At 42.4% G+C, this 23393-nt stretch overlaps 1 protein-coding gene across 3 annotated transcripts in view; it reads right to left on the bottom strand.

The window, feature by feature from the left end:
* LOC138764094 (mitochondrial adenyl nucleotide antiporter SLC25A24-like) overlaps window positions 1–23393 on the bottom strand; it is a 99792-nt gene that overhangs the window by 52843 nt on the left and 23556 nt on the right. For all 3 annotated transcript variants that reach the window (XM_069939463.1, XM_069939461.1, XM_069939462.1), the window contains exons 6-8: window positions 21627–21779; window positions 14779–14886; window positions 1938–2105 (exon numbers count right to left, since the gene is read on the bottom strand). In XM_069939463.1, the coding sequence (XP_069795564.1) occupies window positions 1938–2105; window positions 14779–14886; window positions 21627–21779 (429 nt within the window). The remainder of the gene's footprint in view (window positions 1–1937; window positions 2106–14778; window positions 14887–21626; window positions 21780–23393) is intronic.

The following is a 23393-nucleotide window of genomic DNA, read 5'->3' as shown; positions in this document are numbered from 1 at the left end:
AGCCCTATGAGTCTGTGCAGCCCAATTTACACCCCATTAACCCACACCCCTGTACATATTTGAAGGGTGAGAGGAAACCGACGGGGAGAGCAATCATACTCCTTACAGACAGCACAGGATTCAAACCCAAGTCTGTTCCCGATTGCTGGTGCTATGAAGGGAAGGTCATGCTTCACGAGCCTAATTCAGTTTTTTGAGGAGGTAACAAAAGAAATTGATGAGGGTAGGGTGGTAGATGTGGTCTACATGGATTTTAGCAAGGCATTTGACAAATTCCCCAGGAGACACTCATCCAGAAAGTCATGAGGCACTGGATCGGTGGAACTGTGGCTGTGAGGATAAAAATTTGGTTTGTAGGAAGAAATTAGACAGTAGTAGTTGAAGGAAAGTATTCTTCATGGAGGTCGGTGACTAGTGGAGGGGCTGCAGGGATCTATTCTGGGACCCCTGCTCTTTGTGATATTTATAAATGACCTGGGTGAAGAGGTGGAAGGATGGGTCAGTAAGTTTGCAGATGATATGAAGGTTGGAGGAGTTGTGGATGGAGCTGAAGGTTGTTGAAGGTTACAAGAGGATATAGACAGGGTGCAGAATTAGACAGAAGTGGCAGATGGAGTTCAATCCGGATAAGTGTGAGGTGATGCATTTTGGAAGGACAAACCAGAAGGCTGAGTACAGGGTTAATGGTCGGATACTTAAAAGTGTGGATTTGCACCTTGGGGTGCAAATCCATAAATCCCTCAAGGTCACCGCACAGGTTGATAGGATAATTAAGAAGGCCTATGGGATGCTGGGAACCATTAATAGGGATATTGAATTTAAGAGTCGAGAGGTCGTGTTGCAACTCTACAAATCTCTGGTGAGTCCACACTGAGAGGATTGTGTTCAGTCTGGTCACCTCATTACAGGAAGGATGTGGAAGTGATGGAGAGGGGGCAGAGGAGATTTACCAGGATGTTTCCTAGATTGGAGAATGTCTTATGAGGCAAGGTTAGCAGAGCTGGGACCTTTCTCTTTGGAGCATAGAAGGATGAAAGGAGACTTAATAGAGGTCTACAAGATTATGAGAGGCATAGATCGGATGACATCCAGCACCTGTTTCCCAAAGCCAGAATAGCAAACACCAGAGGACGTGTGTATAAAGTGAAGGGAGGGAAGTCTAGAGGAGACATCAGGAGTGGTTTTTGGAGTTATGGGTGCCTGGAATGCCTTGCTAGGGATGGTGGTGGAGGCTGAAACATTGGGAGTATTAATAGACTCTTAGACACACGGATGGAAGAAAAATTGAGGGTTATGGGTGGGGAGGGTTTAGTACTTTTTTAAAGTAATATATTGGTTGGCATAACATCGAGGGCCGAAGGGCCTGTATTGTGCCTCATTGTAATCTTAAGGAGATAAGGGTAGGGCAGTAGATGCTGTACTGTAACAAGGCTTAACACAAGGTCCCAGCATGGTGGAGTGTGAACAGCCGGAATAGTGTGAACGGCCGGGAGGGTATTATTGAGACCAAGAAGGTAGAGAAAAGATGCAACTAGGATTGGAAGGCTTGAGTTGGAAAGAGAGACTGAGTCTGATTTCCTTGGATCAAAGGAGGTTGGGGGGTAAACCTGTGGACATATAGGAAAAAAATATACAAACTCCTTGTAGATGGGGCAGATTTGAACCCAGGTCACTGGCACCCTAATAATGTCATGCTAATTGATATACTAAAAATGTATTTCCTACATATTCATGGGTCTCTGGATCATGTACATTTAATTTAAATAAGGTTACTCCTCATTCTTCTGAATTCCAGCTCATACAGACAAAACTACCCCTTTCCTTTGACAGGACAACCCACTCATCCCTGGAATTAGCCTCCAAATCTCCCTTGTACTGATTATTACATCCTGAAGGACCTGTTTTCAAGCTGTGACTCCCCAGCTCGACAGACATACCTCATAAATAGCCAGGTCGATGCCAGCATATGGGATGATGCCTAGAATATTTGGAATGTAGCCTTTGTAAAATGCAATCAATCCTTCGTTCTTCAAAATCTTCTTCACGCAGTCGGCTAACCCCGAGTATTGTCCGGTCTTCCGCAAGGCCATGCGGGTCTTCAAGACCTGGAGATGAGAGGGGAAAAGCAAGAGGATTGGTATTCCTGCAGATCACCATTCAATATTAAACTCTGGGACCCATTCGGCTTCATTTGGAATTTCTGATCATTCCCAGAAAACTCCTCCATACTGCAGCTGTGGGCTCTGATGTATGGTAGAAAGTGTGCTGACATGGAAACATCAATACCCCTTAGTTTAAAGCCCTCCAAAAGGTAATGGACATAGCCCAGGACATCACAGCAAAACCCTCCCCACTATTGAGAACACCTACAGGGAACACTGCCGTCGGAGAGCAGCAGCGATCATCTAAGACCCTTACAACCCAGCCCTCGCTCTGTTCTGACTGCCGTCATCAGGAAAGAGGTATAGGTGCTGCAAGACTCGCACCACCAGGTTCAGGAACAGTTGCTACCCCTCTACCATCAGACTCCTCTCCAACAAAAACAACCAGGGAGTCGTTTAAGGACTCTCACTTGTACACTTTATTGATCTTCTTTGTTTACATGTTTATGCTGTATACTGTTTATTTTTTGCACTACCAATTAGTGGTAATTCTGCCACGCCGGCAAGAAAAAAGAATCTCCGGGATGTATGAGATATCATGTATGGACTCGGACAATAAATCTGAAATTAGATTGGTGCATTCAAGTCAATGGATGCAAGCAACCACTCCCTGGCATGCTGGTCCAGAAGATGAGGTCTGATTGGAGAGTGTATCTCCTAGTTATGCTGAGACATCAGGGACTTCATCCCTGGATTCTGATTTTTCCTTCCCTGGAAACACTTCGAAGTCACATATCAGACATAAAATGATGAAAGGAATAGTTAAAACAGAAGCAGGGTGATCGTTTCCCCTGGTAGGTGAGACAAGAATGAGGATAGACAGCCTCAACATTTGGGGGAGTAGATTTAAGACAAAAATGAGTATGAACTGTTTCTCCCCGAGAGTGGTGAATCTGTGGAAATCTGTCCTCAATGAATCAGTATAGACTGCCTCATTAATTGTACAACCTACTTTGCTTAAGATTAGGAGAAGCAACAGAGGCAATAAATGAAGCTCAGAACGCAACAGACATTTCGCTCTCCTCCATGGAGTAAGGGAGCCAAGTCATTGAAGGGCTCGTCACGCTCTCTTCTCTCATCAGGGTGAAGGCTTGAGACTGTGCACCAACAGCTTAAAGACAGATAGTCCCGCCCCCGCCCCCGCCCCCCCCAAACATGGGGCTCCTGAATAAACCCCGTAACAGTGGTCTCATGCTGCCCTCACTTAGTGCAAAGTGATCCTCCTTTTACTCTGTGTGCTCTTTGAACACGGCTGTATGAATAGAAACCTAGAAATAGGACCAGAAGGCCATTCAGCCCTATGGCCGGCTCCACCACTCAATATGATTATGACTGATCATGTGACTTTAGTAGCCCATGATCCCTTTAGCCAAGGGGGCCAAATCCAGCCCTCTTTGAATACAAACACAATGCTGGAGAAACTTAGTAGGCCAAACAGTTTCCTTTATATAGCAAATAATATAAATGTTTTATACCGTGTACTTTATTTTACTTCAACCATGGTGTCTGGGGAGGAGTCACGTGATGGAGTAGTGGCCAGTAGGAGAATATCAGCCCTCTCCAGAAAAGAAGGAAAAAAGTGAGGAAAAAAACAAAGCCCCAGACACACAAATCACAACAAATAAAAAATAAAGGTGTGGAGAAAATGGCACCAAAGAAAGAAAAGCCAGAAATAACAGGAATAAAAGAAGAAAGACGGACGCTGGAAGAGAAAGGTGAAGGCCTTACCAGTACAAAGAAGGGACCCGCTGTGGAAAGATGAGCACACTCCCTGAGGTGGCTCATGGACCCAAACAGAGGTGCGCAACCGCGCATGACAAAGACAATACTGACGGGAGGGGGCACTAGCTGTTGAGTGGAACTCTACAGCACGAACAGCTGAGAGAGACCCGACAGCAGAGCTCCTAGCTGGAAGATAAAGAAAACAACGGGAACAGGAGGGGTGAGAATGAAAAAAGGAAAACAGAGACACAACAGATGACCAGCCCAGAAGAAGAGGACCAACATCAAGACACCATTTAAAAAAAAACACAACAAACTGAGACAAACAGCCCAACAAGAAAGTCAGAAGAGACACAGATACAAGGAAGACAAGAAGAAGACACAAACCCTAGAGAAGAAGAACACCAAGCTCTGCACAGAGAAATAGAAGGTAAAATTAATGGACAGTACATACATAAAATTTTTTTTCAAGAACATATGAAAGCATTAAAAGAATGGCTGACACTAGAATTTAGTGAAATAAAAAGAAAAATGAAAAGTACAGAAGAAAAAGTGAGTAGAATAGAGCTGGTCATAACAGAAAAGATTAGAAAATGTGGAAGAATGAGAAACAGCTGTAGAAATGGAAGTGAACGACTTAAAAAGAAAATTGGAAGAAAGTGATAAAAAAGTTAAAGAAACACAGGAGTTGTTAACTCAAAAGATGGATATAATGGAAAACTATAGTAGGAGAAACAATATAAAGATAGTGGGCCTAAAGGAAGATGAAGAAGGCAAAGATATGAAAGAATTTATAAAAGATTGGATCCCCAAGGTCCTGGGAATGCCAGAAATACAGGAAGGAATGGAAATAGAAAGGGCACATAGAACATTAGCCCCGAAACCACAGCCACAACAAAAACCAAGATCCATTTTAGTAAAATTCCTGAGATATACGACGAGAAAATATATTGGAGAAGGCAATGAAAAAAATGAGAGAAGACAAAAAAAACCACTGGAATAAAGGTCAAAAAATTTTTTCTACCCAGACATAAGTTTTGAGCTCCTGAAGAAGAGGAAGGAGTTTAATGCAGCAAAATCGATCCTATGGAAGAAAGGCTATAAATTTATGTTAAGATATCCAGCGGTGCTTACAATAGTTATCCTGGGGCAGCAAAGCAGACTGTTCTCGGATCCGGAGAAAGCACGAGAATTTGCAGAACGCCTGCAGGACAGACAGAGAAATGAAGAGATGGAACAAGAACAAGAATGACGACAAACTTCATATAAAGAAGAAAAAATAATGTGTAAGTAAAGGAAGGGGGGGGGGAGAATAGGGTGAGCTTTGTTATATGTCAAGATAAAAGTCTTTCCTGGAGGAGGTTGGGTGGGAGAGAATAACAGTCACTGCGAAATCAGTTGATGCTTGCGAGTGGGTTCGCAATCCAAATGGAGAGGGGAGATGTAGTTGCCCGACAAGGGGCAACTCAGGGGGGCGGGGGGGGAGACATTTGGGGTTAAGGGAATTTTAGATGTGGGAATAGTGGAACTATTTTGTTTTAGAAGTATTGTCTTACAGTGTGTTTAAAAAAAAAAAAACAGAAATGGATAAGGAGGAAAGGTGGTGATGAGGAAGCGGAAATGAGGTAAACAAAGTATGAAATGGCCATGTTGAACTATATGACTATAAATATTAACGGAATACATAACCAAATCAAAAGGAAGAGGCTGTTAAATTTACTGAAGAAAGAAAAAATTGATATAGCATTCGTGCAGGAAACACATCTAACGGAAGTGGAACACAAGAAATTAAGGAGAGACTGGGTAGGGCACGTAACGGCAGCGTCATATAACTCAAAAGCCAGAGGAGTAGCTATATTAATCTATAAAAATGTACCAATCAAAATAGAGGAGGAAATAATAGATCTAGCAGGGAGATATGTAATGATAAAGTGTCAGATATATTCAGAATTTGCTTAAGGTATATGCACCTAATGAAAAGGATCAAAAATTTATGCAAGATATCTTTTTGAAGATTGTAGATACACAGGGGAATATATTGATAGGAGGGGATTTTAACCTTAATTTGGATCCAATGTTGGATAAAACTGGACAAAAGACAAGCAAAAAGAACAAAGTAGCCAAATTTATGGTTAAATCGATGCAGGAAATGCAACTTTTGGATATATGGAGGAGACAACACCCAAAGGAGAAGGAATACTTATATTACTCGAGTAGACATAAAACATACTCAAGGATTGACCTGTTCCTGTTGTCAGCCCACATCCAAGGGAGAGTTAGGAAAACAGAATATAAAGCTAGATTGTTATCGGATCACTCATCCCTGTTATTAGCAATAGAGCTGGAGGACATCCCACCGAGAACATATAGATGGAGATTAAACTCCATGCTACTTAAAAGAATTCATTGAGCGCCAAATTAAAATGTACTTTTAAATAAATACGGAATCAGTGAAAGACAAATTTATATTATGGGATGCAATGAAAGCGTTCATTAGAGGGCAGATAATAAGTTATGTAATTAAGATGAAGAAGGACTACAATCGGGAAATAGAACAGCTGGAAAGGGAAATAGCAAGTACAGAAAAAGAATTAGCAACAAGGGAAGATACAACAAAAAGAAGAGAATTGGCGGACAAAAAAATAAAATATGAAACACTACAAACGTATAAGGTGGAGAAGAACATAATGAAAATAAAGCAGAAGTATTATGAGCTAGGAGAAAAAATGCACAAAATATTAGCTTGGCAGCTTAAAACAGAACAAACTAAAAGAACGGTATTGGCATCAAGGAAAAAGGACAAACAAATTACATATAACCCAACGGAGATCAATGAAAACTTCAAGGAATTCTACGTGCAATTATATCGAACTGAGAACGAAGGGAAAGAAGACAAAATAGATGAGTTTCTAGCTAAAATTGAACTATTGAAATTGCAAGAGGAGCAAAACAAATTGATAAAATCATTTGAAATCGAGGAAATACAGGATATATTTAAAAAAACTACCGATCAATAAAACGCCAGGAGAGGACTGACTCCCAATAGAATTCTATAAAACATTTAAAGACTTATTAATTCCTCCTCTCCTGGAAGTAATGAACCAGATTGAAGAAACACAAAACATGCCAGATTCATGCAAAACAGCAATAATTACAGTAATACCAAAGATGGGGAAAGATCCACTAACACCAGCATCGTATAGACCAATATCTCTACTTAACTCAGATTATAAAATAGCAAAACTATTAGCAAACAGATTGGCCAATGGTGTACCAAAAATAGTAAAACTAGATGAAACTGGAATTATTAAGAAAAGACAAACAATGGACAATATCTGTAAGTTACATAACTTAATCCATGTAGTACAAGGAAACAAGATGCCAACAGTGGCTGTTGCCTTAGATGCAGAGAAAGCCTTTGACAGAGTAGAATGGAATTATTTATTCAAAGTACTACAGAGGTTCAACCTACCAGAGAAATATATTAATTGGATTAAAGCATTATATAAGGGACCATTGGAGAAGGTGACAGTAAATGGATATATATCAAACCAATTTAAATTAAGCAGGTCAACTAGGCAGGGATGCCCACTATCTCCCTCACTGTTCGCGTTATCTATAGAACCCTTGGCAGAACTGATAAGAACAGAAAATAAAATAAGAGGGATAAAAATAAAAGAGAAGGAATATAAAATCAGTCTATTTGCAGATGACGTCATAGTATACAACAGAACCAGAATTATCAATAAAAGAATTACATAAGAAATTGAAGGAATCGAAGGAATATGGAGAAGTATCGGTGTACAAGATCAACGCAAATAAAAATGAAGTGATGCCAATGAATAATGCGGATTTCACAAAGTTTAAGAAAGAATCACCATTTAAATGGCAAACATAAGCAATCCAATACCTAGGTATTCAACTAAATAATAATCTAGGCGATTTATTCAAATTAAATTATCAGCCATTAATGATGAAATTACAAGGTGACTTAGAACATTGGAAAGATTTACCACACTGATAGGAAGGGTAAATTGCATTAAAATGAATATCTTCCCAAGGATACAATACCTATTTCAATCGTTACCACTTCAGTTAACAGAGAAATTCTTTAACGAGCTAAAGAAAATAATAAGGAAATTCTTATGGAAAGGGGGGGGGAAAACCGAGGATAGCGCTAGATAAATTAACAGAATGGTACAAACAAGGGGGCTTACAGCTACCAAACTTTAAGAATTATTATAGAGCAGCACAATTAAGATACCTATCAGATTTTTATCAAACAAGATTAAAAACCAGATTGAACCAGATTAGAGCTAGATAAAATAGGGGAGAAGGTACCTGAACATATACTATATAAGTGGGATGAAAAGCTGGTGCAACATAGGAATTCACCAGAACTGCACCATCTGCTCAACATTTGGAAGAAGATTCACGTAGAAAAGAAAAAAAAACAAATTACCAACTACCAAAATTAATACTGACGCAAAATCAACTAATCCCTTTCACAATAGATAACCTTTCCTTTAGAGAATGGGAGAGAAAAGGGATCAAAAGAATAGAAAATTGTTTTTTGGGAAATAATTTATTATCTTTTGAACAAATGAAGTACAAATATGGTTTAACTCACGGTAGAATGTTTGCATACCACCAACTGAAAACCTACTTGAAGGACAAATTGGGAAGCAGGCTGAGGTTACCAGAAGGAAGCAGTTTTGAATATGTGATTACAGACACAATGATAATTAAAAGATTTATAACAAACATGTACATCAAATTGCAAGAGAAAGAGAACGAGGAAACAAGCTGTAAACCCAAACAAAAATGGGAACAAGATCTAAACATAAAGATAAAGAATGAAACATGGGAAAAGTTATGCTCCGGAACTATGAGAAATACAGTAAACACGAGGTTACGCATGATACAATATAATTGGTTACACAGGCTATATATCACACCCCAAAAGTTAAATAAATGGGACCCAACAGTATCAGACAGATGTTTTCACTGTAAGAAGGAAACGGGAACAACAGTACATGCAATTTGGGCATGTGAGAAAGTGGAAAAGTTTTGGGAAGATCTAAATCAGGAATTAAATAAAATCACAAAAAATAACATACCAAAAAATCCAGAGATCTTTCTTCTAAGTAATATAAGAAGTAAAGAACTTGGCCTCGATTTGGATGAAGCACAAAAAAGATTTATTATGAGAGCCTTAGCTGTAGCAAAAAAATATGTCAACCTGGAAATCAGAAGAGAGCCTGAGAATACAACAATGGTACATAGAAATGAATAAATGTATTCCATTGGAAAAAATAACATATAACTTAAGAAATAACATCACAGTATTCAAACAAATTTGGGAACCGTACATGGAACACAACATAGAGGTCCTACCGCAGACCTCCACCCTCTAAAATGACAGAATGAGAAGACGACGAAATGAACTGACCCAGTGTGTAAAAGTAGATGACACAAATTTCTTGTTTATTTTCATTGTGTGATGACATTGTTTAATGGGTTTAATGTATTGTATATGTTGAACGTTGAGTGGGTGGGGGTGGGGGGTGGGAAGGAGGGAGGGAAGGGGGGGGAAAGGGGAGAAAATGACACTGTGTATATTCAAGAGGTGTGTATTTTGGTCAATATGATTCATAGTGTGAAAAATAAAATTTTTTAAAAAAAACCATGGTGTCTGCATATTTTTGTGTCTCACTTCCCCCTTTGAATATATCAAGCAAACTGGCCTCAACAACTTTCTGAGTGAAAAGGTTTCTCCTCATCTCGGTCCTAAATGCTCCACCCCCCCATCCTTAAACAGTGACTCTTTGTTCTGGGTTTTTCTAACATCAGACACCTTCTTCCTGCATCTAACCTGACCAGTCCTGAGATGAAGGTGGGCAGATGAGACACGGAGGCTGCAGATGGACTTGGACAGATGAGGAGAATGGGAAGAAAAGTGGCAAATTAAATATAATGCCAGAAAGTTACGGTCAAGCACTTTGGTAGAAAAGATAAATGGGCATAATATTTTCTAAATGGGGAGAAAATTGAAAATCCCCAGATGCAAAGGGACCTGGGAGTCCTCATGCAGGACAGCCTGAAGGTAAACTTGCAGCTTGAGTTGGTGGTGAAGAAGGCAAATGCAATGTTGGCGTTCATTTCGAGAGGAATAGAATCTAAGAGCAGGGATGTGATCTTGAGGCTTTATAAGGCCCTGGAGGATTGTGAGCAGTTTTGGGCTCCTCATTTAAGAAAGGATGTGCTGATGTTGGGGAGGGTTCAGAGTTGGTTCACAAGGATGATTCCAGGAATAAAAGGGTTATGACATGAGGAGTGTTTGATTGCTCTTGGACTGGACTGGTTGAAATTTAGGAGAATTTTTTTGGGGGGCGGTGAAGAGAACCTCATTGAAACATTTTGAATGTTGAAAAGCATGGTCAGAGTAGATATTGAAAGGTTCTTTCCCATAGTGGGAGAGTCCAGGACAAGAGGGTCAATTCAGGATTGAAGAGTATCCATTTAGAAAAGAGATGTGGAGGAACTTCTTCAGCCAGAAGGAGGTGAATCTGTGGAATTTGTTGCCACAGGCATTTGTGGAAGCCAGGTTATTGGGTGGATTTAAGACTGAGATTGATAGGATCCTGATTAGCCAGGTCATCAAAGGTTATGGGGAGAAGGCCGGGCAGTGGGAAAATGGATCAGCCCATGATTAAATGGTGGGCCAGACTCAATAGGCTGAAAAGCCTATTTCTGATCCTTTGTCTTATGGTCCTATCAGAATTTTATATCTCCATAACACCCTCTCCCATTCTTCTCCATTCAAATCAGCATAACCCTTGTCTATGCAGTCTTTCTTCAGACATCAGTCTTGCTGTCCCAGGTCTGGTAAACCTTTGCTGCACACCCTCATTGGCAAGAATGTCCTTCCTCAGATCAAATCGATCGGTATTCACTAGGGAAAAAAATGTTGAACCAGTTGAAGTAAAGAAAAATAGTGGGGAGGTCATGAAACATACAAGGATAACCGAGGAGGTAGTGATGGCTGTGTTAAAAAAGATAAAGGTGGATAAATCTCCCAGACCAGACAAAATATTCCCTAGGACACTCAGGGAGGCTAGTGGACAGTTAGTGGGGCCATTAACAGAGATATTTAGGATGTCACTGGCCACGGGGGTGGTACCAAAGGATTGGAGGGTGGTGCATGTGGTTCCTCTGTTTAAGAAAGGGTCCAAATGCAAACCTGGGAATTATAGGCCTGTAAGTCTGACGTCTGTGATGGGCAAGTTGATGGAAAGTGTTCTGAGGGATGCTATTTACAAATTTTTGGAGGTACTGGGATTGATAGGGAGTAATCAGCATGGTTTTGTCAGGGGTAGATCATGCTTGACAAACCTGATTGAGTTCTTCGAGGGGGTTACAAAAAAGTTGATGAAGGGAAAGCTGTGGATGTTGTCTATTTGGACTTTAGTAAAGCTTTTGACAAAGTTCCCCACACGAGGTTAGGAAAAAAGGTGGAGGCATTAGGTATAAATAAAGAGGTAGTGAAATGGATTCAGCAGTGGTTGGATGGGAGGTGTCAGAGAGTGGTGGTAGAAAATTGTTTGTTCAATTGGAGGCCGGTGACTAGTGGAGTTCCTCAGGGTTCGGTTCTGGGTCCACTATTATTTGTTATTTATATTAACAATCTGGATGTATGGGTGGAGAATTGGATAAGCAAGTTTGCGGATGACACAAAGATTGGTGGTGTTGTGGACAGTGAGGTAGATTACCGTAGATTAAAAGGTGATTTAGGAAGGCTGGAGGTGTGGGCTGAGAAATGGCTGATGGAATTTAATACAGATAAATGTGAGGTGCTACATTTTGGAAAGGCAAATTTAAATAGGTCATATACATTGAATGGTAGGCAATTGAGGAGTGCAGAGCAACAAAGGGATTTAGGAGTTATGGCAAATAGTACCCTCAAGGCTGATACTCAGGGAGATGGTGTGGTGAAGAAGGCATTTGGAATGTTGGCCTTCATAAATCGGAGTATTGAATTCAAGAGTAGGGAGGTTATGATGAAATTGTACAAGGCATTGGTGAGGCCAAATTTGGAGTACTGTGTACAGTTTTGGTCACCAAATTATAGGAAAGATATAAACAAAATAGAGAGAGTGCAGAGAAGGTTCACGAGAATGTTGACAGGATTTCAGGGTCTGAGTTCCAGGGAAAGGTTGTGCAGACTGGGGCTTTTTTCTCTGGAGCGTAGAAGATTGAGAGGGGACTTGATAGAGGTGTTTAAAGATTTTAAAAGGGACAGACAGAGTAAATGTGGATAGGCTTTTTCAATTAAGAAAGGGGGAGATTCAAACTAGAGGACATGGTTTAAGATTGAAGGGGGAAAATTATAAGGGGAACATGAGGGGAAATTTCTTTACGCAGAGGGTGGTGGGGATGTGGAATGAGCTTCTGGCAGACATGGTCGAGGCGGGATCATTGGTTACATTTAAGACTGGATCGTTACATGGGTAGGAGGGGACTAGAGGGGTATGGACCGGGTGCTGGTCAGTGGGACTAGGAGGGTGGGGATTTGCTACGGCATGGACTAGTAGGGCCGAACTGACTGTTCTGTGCTGTGTGGTTATATGGTTAATATTCAAGGTGTGGCCTCACAAAGTCTCTACATTGCAGTACAGCCTCCCTGCTTGCTGTACCTGCTTTCCAAACTTCACTGACTGATACACTGTGACTTCCAGCTCTCAATTCTCACCATTCAGGTAATTATCTGCTTGCCAGTTATTGTCACTAGAGTGGAGAATCTTGCTTCCTCTACATTATATTGCATTCAATTTATTGTCATGTAATAAAAAGTGTCATGTTGCATGACATTGGTATAAGGCAGACAGATTCGTCATTGACATAAATTGCCCGAAGCAAAAGAGTTCCATCCAGATTCTCCCCCAGCGACACAGAGTCCAGTCCAAACCATCAGCAAGCAGAGCTCTAGATCTGAACTGCTGACACGATTAGGAACTCTTCACTCTCGGCACCCTCTCGCATCCTGGTTCCAATACCCTGCAGCTATTTTTGAGCTAGTCTCCAGCAGTCCACAGCCTGATGTAAATCTAACAGCAGTCTCCCGCAGCCTGCGTGGGCTCTCTCCTTGAGTCACCAACTGCCTGCTGCCTGTGTGAATCCTTCAATTGCAAAGCTCCTCACTGGTCCACCAACATGGTCACTGAGCCATGGCTCATCTCCTCTGCTTCTACTTCTCAGATGGGGGGGTGGGGTGGTCTCTCCCATTTTCTGGTGCCCTGCACCAGTCCTCCTCAACCCCTTGTGTCCGCTGCCAATCCTAGGGCGCAGACCCTGCTGTCTCAGGATTTTAAATAAAACCACCGCTGGCTCCTTTAACAGGCCATTGAAAGCCTATTGGACAGGGCAGTTGGACCCTGCAGGAGTGCTGTCTCTGCTCCCTGTGGGTCTGCACATTACAGTAGTGCTGTCTCTGCTCCCTGTGGGTCTCCACCATTTTGTTTGTTTCATTTGCCCACTCTCCTAATCTGTCAAAGACACAGATACATTTTGAAGAATAAAGAATTAAAGGTTGTGGGGAACAGGCAACTAAGTGGAGCTGAGTCCATGGCCAGATCAGCCACGATTTTGTCAATGGTGGAGCAGGCTCGATGGCTCAAATGGCCTCTTTCTGATACTATTCCTTAGGTTCTTGTGAGGGTCAGTCCCATCATGTGGACAATACAAAAAGATTTATCCTACAAACATGCAGGGAAACTCCAATAATCCAGCAAGGCCAGGACTTTACAGATGCCTGGTTGGCAGATGTTCCAGGCTGTTATTTCTAATATTGAAACATCTTTAATTCATTTTAAAAGAAATATAAAGTGGAATGATAAATGTTTCAGTGAATACGGTAAGTTTCAAAGGAGCAGGGGACACAGAAACAGGTGAGTGTATGGGGAACTAGCGCCCAGTGTGTTAAAGACAGTTCAAAAACTGGGATATGGGAGATGATAGCCTAGAAGGGAGCATAGGAAATGGAATACTGGGGAGCTAGAAGAGAGTGCAGCAAACATCACTTCGTTAGCCAGATGTCGAAACCTCTGGTTTTCTGAAGAGTGCAGATTACTGCAGTTCACTGACGGCTGAAGAAATGGAGCAAATAAAATCGTGTGGATTTGGAGCCTGAGTGGAATAACCTGGAAACCTCTGAGGGGTTAGTACGACAGAGGAGATTATCGAGAAAAGAGGGAGAGACCTTGGAGAAAAAGTCGTGAATGTTTCTGCAGGGTCAGCTGGAATGAAGCTGACCTGGATGGAGGAACTGTTCCTGGCAGATTCAATGGGGGGTTGGGGGTGGGCGCGCGGTGATCAAACACAGAGAAAAGAACTGCAAGTACAAGACACAGAAAATTATGAGGGCCAGAAATGGGATAGATAGTGAGAAACTGTCCCATAGCAGAGGTGTGTAAAACTAGGGCCAGAGTGAGGAGAAAGAGATTTAGAGGATATTTTACCCCATCTGTTTGGAATCTGGAAAGCACAGCCTGAGGGCTGGTCAAGACTCCCTCAACATTGAAGTGACTGGACGAGCTCTTGAATCAGCAATCTTCAAAAGATGCTGCAGAGAAATGGAGTTAGTACAGATTGGAACGTCGGTCAGTTGGACTTGGTAAGCTGAAGAGCCTCTGTGTAGGCTGCACATCTGATTTATTGAGTTGCCAGGAATAGGATGAGAATGCATGATAAACTCACATGAGATGTGTGAAGTAAAAGTTTGGAAGGTGGGCTATGATACAAGTGATTGCGAAGCGTTGTGGAGCATTTCTATTTCATGGCTGTATCTGTGTTGGGAGAATTTTGTGGACCTGGGTCTCTCCATGAACGTACGTACCTCCATTGGATAAATGCTAGTCTGAGCTGTTGCTCCAGCAAGAGATCCAGCGAGAAACCTCTCATGGGTTTTAACGTTCCGACAATCACTGGCGAGGAGTTTCTTGAACTGTAAGGCAGATCAAGTGTGAAACAATCAACAAAGATGAAGCCACAGCTTATCTGTCCCCTAAGCTTGAGTTTAATGGAAATTTCCCAACCAATACTGGTCAAAGCATCGGGATCCATTCATGCCTGGATCCATGAGAAAATCTTGGATGTGAATCCCAGACAGGCCTGTATTATTCTATAAGCATATCTCAAGCAAGAGGTATCCTGGGAAAGAGTGGATCGCAATGACCAATCTATATGTGGAGTATGTGAGTGAGGTCCCAAATAGAATGAGGAGGAGAGTGAGTTTAGGGAGGGGATGTGGAGAGTGACTGGAGATAACAAGTGATGCAATCTGGACCAACACCAAACTAACATAACATAACATAACAATTACAGCATGGAAACAGGCCATTAGGCCCTTCTAGTCCGCACCGAACCAAACACCCCTTTCTAGTCCCACCTCCCTGCACAATGCCCATAACTCTCCATCTTCTTCTCATCCATATACCTGTCCAACCTTTTCTTAAATAATACAATTGACTCCGCCGCTACTATTTCTCCCAGAAGATCATTCCACACGGCTACCACTCTCTGAGTAAAGAAGTTTCCCCTCATGTTACCTCTAAACCTCTGCCCCTTAATTCTTAACTCATGTCCTCTTGTTTTAATCTTTCCTCCTCTTAACGGAAATAGTCCATCCACATCCATTCTGTCTATCCCTCTCATAATCTTAAATACTTCTATCAAATCCCCTCTCAACCTTCTACACTCCAAAGAATAAAGACCCAATCTGTCCAATCTCTCCCCATACTCCAGATGCTTAAACCCAGGTAACATTCTGGTAAACCTTCTCTGCACTCTCTCCACTCTGTTTATATCCTTCCTATAATTAGGTGACCAGAACTGCACACAGAACTCCAAATGAGGCCGCACCAACGTCTTATACAATCTCAACATCACCTCCCAACTCCTATATTCCATGCAATGATTGATAAAGCCCAGCATACTAAAAGCCTTCTTCACCACCCTATTCACGTGAGTTTCTACCTTCAGGGAACGATGTACCGTTACTCTTAAATATTTCTGCTCTTCTGTATTCCTCAATGCTCTCCCATTTACCACGTATGTCTTATTCTGATTCTTCTTACCAAAATGAAGCACCTCACACTTATCAGCATTAAATTCCATCTGCCATTTTTCAGCCCACTTTTCTAAGCAGCCCAAATCCCTCTGCAATCCTTGAAAACTTTCTTCATTATCCACTATTCCACCTATCTTAGTATCGTCTGCATACTTACTAATCCAATTCACCACCCCATCATCTAGATCATTAATGTATATAACGAACAACAATGGGCCCAATACAGATCCTTGAGGCACACCACTGGTCACCAGCCTCCAACCTGACAGACAATTATCCACTACCACTCTCTGGCCTCTCCCTTTCAGCCAATGTTCAATCCATTTGACTATCTTAAAATTTATACCTAAAGACTGCACCTTCCTAACTAACCTTCCATGTGGTACCTTATCGAAGGCCTTACTGAAGTCCATATAGACAACATCCACTGCGCTACCCTCATCCACATTCCTAGTCACCTCTTCAAAAAATTCAATCAGATTGGTCAAACATGACCTTCCTCCCACAAATCCATGTTGAGTGCTCCTGATCAGACCCTGTCTATCCAGATGTTTATAAGTACTATCTCTAAGAATTTTCTCCATTAATTTACCTACCACAGATGTCAAACTTACAGGCCGATAGTTGCCAGGCTTCCTCCTTGAACCCTTTTTAAATAACGGAACCACATTCGCAATGCGCCAATCCTCCGGCACTATCCCCATATCTAATGACATTTGGAAAATTACCGCCAGAGCCTCTGCTATTTCCTCCTTCACTTCTCTCAATGTCCTGGGGAAGATCCCGTCTGGTCCCGGAGACTTATCCACCTTTATATTCTTCAAAAGCCTTAAAACTACACCTTTTGTAATCTCTATATTCCCCATATTTACCCAATTTGCTTTTTTTATCCCACATCTCCCAATATCCTTCTCCTTAGTGAATACCGAAGAAAAGAAACTGTTCAATATCTTCCCCATTTCTCTAGGCTCCACACACAGTTTTCCACTCTGATTTTCTAAGGGACCAATTTTGTCTCTAGCTTTCCTCTTACCATTAACATATTTGTAGAACTCTTTTGGATTAGTTTTCACCCTGCTTGCCATAGTTTTCTCGTACCTTCTTTTAGCTTTCCTAATTCCTCTCTTAAGATTCCTCTTACATTCAATGTATCTTTCAAACATCTCCTTAACTCCATGCTTCTTATATCTAATGTACGCCTCCCTTTTTCTTCGAACCAAGTTTCCAATATTCCTTGAAAACCACGGCTCTCTCAAACCTTTTGCCCCTCCTTTTAACCTAACAGGAACATAAAGCTTTTGCACTCTCAAAATCTGATCTTTAAAAGACTTCCATCTCTCTACTACATCCTGTCCATAAAACAAATTGTCCCAATGCACACCCTGCAAGTCCTTTCGCATCTCCTCAAATCTAGCTTTTCCCCAATCAAAAACCTCAATCCTTGGCCCTGATTTCTCTCTTTCCATAATGACATTGAAGCTGATGGCATTATGATCACTGGACCCGAAGTGTTCGCCAACACTAACCTCCGTCACTTGACCCATCCCATTTGCCAACAGTAGATCTAACACTGCTCCTTCTCTGGTCGGCACCTCTACAGGAAAGCTAGAGACAAAATTGGTCCCTTAGAAAATCAGAGTGGAAAACTGTGTGTGGAACCTAGAGAAATGGGGGAGATATTGAACAGTTTCTTTTCTTCGGTATTCACTAAGGAGAAGGATATTGGGAGATGTGGGATAAAAAAAGCAAATTGGGTAAATATGGGGAATATAGAGATTACAAAAGGTGTAGTTTTAAGGCTTTTGAAGAATATAAAGGTGGATAAGTCTCCGGGACCAGACGGGATCTTCCCCAGGACATTGAGAGAAGTGAAGGAGGAAATAGCAGTGGCTCTGGCGGTAATTTTTCGAATGTCATTAGATATGGGGATAGTGCCGGAGGATTGGCGCATTGCGCATGTGGTTCCGTTATTTAAAAAGGGTTCAAGGAGGAAGCCTGGCAACTATCGGCCTGTAAGTTTGACGTCTGTGGTAGGTAAATTAATGGAGAAAATTCTTAGAGATAGTACTTATAAACATCTGGATAGACAGGGTCTGATCAGGAGCACTCAACATGGATTTGTGGGAGGAAGGTCATGTTTGACCAATCTGATTGAATTTTTTGAAGAGGTGACTAGGAATGTGGATGAGGGTAGCGCAGTGGATGTTGTCTATATGGACTTCAGTAAGGCCTTCGATAAGGTACCACATGGAAGGTTAGTTAGGAAGGTGCAGTCTTTAGGTATAAATTTTGAGATAGTCAAATGGATTGAACATTGGCTGAAAGGGAGAGGCCAGAGAGTGGTAGTGGATAATTGTCTGTCAGGTTGGAGGCCGGTGACCAGTGGTGTGCCTCAAGGATCTGTATTGGGCCCATTGTTGTTCGTTATATACATTAATGATCTAGATGATGGGGTGGTGAATTGGATTAGTAAATATGCAGACGATACTAAGATAGGTGGAATAGTGGATAATGAAGAAGGTTTTCTAGGATTGCAGAGGGATTTGGGCTGCTTAGAAAAGTGGGCTGAAAAATGGCAGATGGAATTTAATGCTGATAAGTGTGAGGTGCTTCATTTTGGTAAGAAGAATCAGAATAGGACATATGTGGTAAATGGGAGAGCATTGAGAAATACAGAAGAGCAGAAAGATTTAGGAGTGACGGTACATCGTTCCCTGAAGGTAGAAACTCACGTGAATAGGGTGGTGAAGAAGGCTTTTAGTATGCTGGCCTTTATCAATCATTGCATGGAATATAGGAGTTGGAAGGTGATGTTGAGATTGTATAAGACGTTGGTGCGGCCTAATTTGGAGTTCTGTGTGCAGTTCTGGTCGCCTAATTATAGGAAGGATATAAACAGAGTGGAGAGAGTGCAGAGAAGGTTTACCAGAATGTTGCCTGGGTTTAAGCATCTGGAGTATGGGGAGAGATTGGACAGATTGGGTCTTTATTCTTTGGAGCGTAGAAGGTTGAGAGGGGATTTGATAGAAGTATTTAAGATTATGAAAGGGATAGACAGAGTGGATGTGGATAGACTATTTCCGTTAAGAGGAGGAAAGATTAAAACAAGAGGACATGAGTTAAGAATTAAGGGGCAGAGGTTTAGAGGTAACATGAGGGGGAACTTCTTTACTCAGAGAGTGGTAGCTGTGTGGAATGATCTTCCGGGAGAAATAGTGGCGGCGGAGTCAATTGTATTATTTAAGAAAATGTTGGACAGGTATATGGATGAGAGGAAGATGGAGGGTTATGGGCATTGTGCAGGGAGGTGGGATTAGAAAGGGGTGTTTGGTTCGGTGCGGACTAGAAGGGCCTAATGGCCTGTTTCCGTGCTGTAATTGTTATGTTTTATGTTTAATATTGTTGTAAAAAACTATCTTGCACACATTTCACAAACTCTAACCCATCCAGTCCTGCTGGAGGAACTCAGCTGGTCGGGCAACGCCTGTGGAGGCGGAGAGATGGCCGGGTCGGGCAGCATCTGTGGAGGCGGAGGGAGGTTAATCTCTTGGATCAAGATCCTGCATCAGGGTATGTGGATGGTCTGTTGCATATCAGTTATATGAAGGTGGAAGTGTTGGGAGTCCATGGAACATAAGAAGGTGGAAACATCACTAGGGCTCGATGAGATCCAATCAGAACATAATGAAAGGAGGAAATCACTGGGGGCCTGATGGAGATTACTGTTATCCACAGTTGAGGGATCAGGAGATGTCATTTAGTAGGCAGTAGAGATAAGCAAGTTAGTTACAGGCCAGTGATACTTTCAGAGGTTATAATGAGATCACTGCAGACAGGACCCATGTACATTTGGAAATGCAGTGATTCAGAAGAGTCAGGGTCGTTTGGGCCGAGAAATCCTATCTCACTAATTTGATTGTTCTTTTGAGGAGGTTGTGACAGATTATAGATATATTTTTTGGAGATAAATTAGTGCAGGTCACATACAAACACTTTAAAACAGATCTTATTTAAAATACAGGAGCTCTGCTCATGCTAGACAGGCTGGTGCCAAGAGCCTTTGCAAAAGCTTTGGCGAGCGCCCAAGAGACTTCACTAATGGGTTGTTGTTTACAAAAAGACAACAGATGAAATAACTTGTCGGAGCCGCAGGCTGTCTGGAATGGTACTTGCTGTTTTAAGAGGGTCATGTGGTTTTGCAAGCAGTGAGAGTAAAACAGGCTTTTTCTCACAGAGAGAGAGAGAGAGAGAGAGAGAGAGAGAGAGAGAGAGAGAGAGAGAGAGAGAGAGAGAGAGAGAGGGAATTCAATTCTGCACTTTGACAGTCAGCAGCAGCAACTGGAACTGGAACAGGAAAAGCTGGCAAGCTTGTGGAAAACCCCATTTGGAAGAATGGTTGTGGGTGCTGAGTTCAGCCTGGTCAAAGCCCTTGTTGCTCATACAAGAGGAGAGGACTGGCTGTCTAATGTTTCACTTGGAATAAGAGAAAACAAAAAGGAACTCTGTGGTGACCTGAAAGAAAGAGGTTATCATCTGGAGAACCCTGACGGGGCAAGTTTCTTTGGCAAGACACTGAAGTGGCAGGTTACAAGGAATCAGTTGTAGGTGTCCAGCGAACAACAAATCTCTCTCTGAAAACTGACAAGAACCTTCCTTAGTAACCATTTACCTTTCAAGCACCAAAGCCTGGTGAACTTTATAAATGTTAAATTCTGTGCACAGTATAAGAATTGCCTGCAACCAGTGAACTTGGAGGAATGAGAAGGGAGATTGGACTGTGAACCAAAGAACTTTTCTGAACTTACACACACATTACATACATGTGAGCTTGGAATTAGAAAGGGGATAAGTTAAAGTTTGATTCTGTTTTCACGTTTAAAGATAATTAAAAGCAACTTTTTTTAAAGTAACCATTTGTCTTGGTGAATATCTATTGCTGCTGGGTTTTGGCGTCCTCTGGGCTTGGAACATTGATAATGGTGGGGTGATAGACATTGCCTGTAGACTTTTGCGAGGTACATGGTATGACCCACGGCAATGGTCTTGTATAGCATGGTTGACAGAGCTCATGATTTTTATTTTGGAGTGACGAAGGATGAGAGGTGACTTTAGGTATCTAAGATTGCGAGGGGCTTAGAGAGGGCCAACAATAGCAAATACCAGATTTAAGATAAGCAAAAGAAATTTTAAGGGAGACGTTCCCCACCTGTCCTGTCCCCATACCCAAACCATTCCCTCACCTGTTGTGGTGAACTTGGAATTCACTACTGGTGCAATGCTCGAAGGACAGGCTCCTCCCCTGACTCTGCCCCCCGCATATCCCGCTATAAACCCTGGACCACTGCCAAAACCCCAGTTCAGTCCACAGGCCATGTGTGCCATTCTTATTGAATAAAAGCATGTTGTATTCTCTCTGGTCTTCAGTGCTCTCAGTCACACTGCACTGCACCATCCCACACCCGTCTCGCCCCCAACCCATCCCATTCCTTGATCTGGTGCTCCCTTTAATTGCATTATATTAATGCTACAAAAATAACGCCATTTGGCCCACGGACTTCATGCTGGCTAATTTCCCCATAATTTCTCCCTCCATGCTAACTCTTACACAGCCTTACCTGCTCATATGCCATGAACTTGATTGCTGTTTCTGGGGCTATCTTCACAACATTCATGCCATTGCCCCGCCACAGAGACGTCACCCCACCCTCCTTCAACATCTGCTTGAACCCACTGTACACGTTCATCTGGTTGGATTTGGAAGAATGAACCTGGATTTGAAACAATTCAGCATTTGTTAAGTGAATAAACACGTACACTGGAGAATCCAAAACCCAGACAGTAAAGCCCTGAAGTTGTGACAGTTTGAGATGAATGACTATTGCATCTTACCCAGAATGATCACATGATAGTCATTTCATTCATCTGTCACACAGTTTTTAAAACATTTACACATACAACACGGCAACAGGCCCTGCCGACCTATGAGTTTGTGCCAGCCAAATTACACCCAATTAACCTAAAAACCTCCGGTACATTTCGAACGGTGGGAGGAAACTAGAGCCCCTGGAATAAACCCATTCAGACACGGGGAGAAAATACAAACTCCTTAAAGACAGCGCGGGATTTGAACCCGGGTCACGATCCCTGGCTCTGTATCAGCGTTGCTCTAACCTCTACTCTAACTTGCTCCACGGTAGTGACTAAATGTTTTCAACAAACCCACGGAGTTTACAGGGAGTTCAGTAAAAAAGGTTGAAGTGAGTTAAACAAGAGTATGGGGAATGGGGCCTTAGTGAGTTTACAGGAAGGAGGAACAGGGACCCTGGAGAGATTAGACTAGAATGAGGGCACACAGCCTCAAGATTCAGGGAGAAGATTTTTGGACAGAGAGGAGGAGCAACTGCTTCTCTCAGAGAGTAGTGTATTTGTGGAATTCTCCGCCCAGTGAAGCTGGAGAGGTTGCCTCATTGCATGTATTTAAGACAGAATTAGAAAGATTTTGTAGGGGAATTCAGGGTGATGGGGAAAAGACAGGGAGGGGAAGCTGAGCCTATGACCAGATTAGCCTTGATTTATTAAATTGCGCAGCAGGCTTAATGGGCCAGATGGCCGACTTCTGCTCTTGTTTCTTGTGTTCTTATCAACGGTGAGATCAGGGGTCATGGGGGAATCACAGTGAGATTCAAGGGCACGGGAGGATCACGATGAGATTCGGGGGGTGGGGGGTGGGAATTAAGGGGAATCAGTGATCCAGGGGAACCACAGAAACATCACGTGACGACCTGGATACTGAACTACAGGTGTTTTTGAACAATTAAATTGTGGATAATCTGACTATTACTGAGTCACACTGCAGTGCCAGAGCTACTGTAACAGCAGCGCTGCTGCTGGTTCGGACCGGTGGAGTCACAGAGGTCCCCCATGGGGTCCAACTGCTGTCAGATCTCTACAGGCTTTAAATGGCCTGTTAATGGAGCTGACGGTGGTTTTATATTAAAATCCCATGACTGCTGGGTCTAGGCCTAAGATGGCGATGTCTGTGATTTTATTGCAGACTCCAGGGAAGCAGAGGACTGGCACAGAGCACCGGAAAAAAGGAGAGACCACCCCCCGCTTGAGAAGGAAAAGCAGGGAGATAACCCATGAGACTGTGACAATGGCGCCAGACCAGTGAGGGGCTCTGTGACTAAAGGACCCACACAGGTGGCGGGCTGCTATTGACTCGAGGCAAAAAACTCACACAGGCTGCGGGAGAAAGGCTCAAGACTGGCTAGGTATTGGTACCAGGTATTGGAACCAGGTTGCGAGAGGATGCCGAGGGCTCTGAAAGTTTCCTGATGGTGTGGGAGATAGATCTGGAACTTGGGCTACTGATGGTTTGG

This window comes from Narcine bancroftii, chromosome 5 (assembly GCF_036971445.1).
Source record: "Narcine bancroftii isolate sNarBan1 chromosome 5, sNarBan1.hap1, whole genome shotgun sequence".
NCBI classification, from domain to species: Eukaryota; Metazoa; Chordata; class Chondrichthyes; order Torpediniformes; family Narcinidae; genus Narcine; species Narcine bancroftii.
The sequence above is the reverse complement of the archived record's forward strand: the minus strand, read 5'-3'. Positions and strand labels throughout refer to the sequence as shown.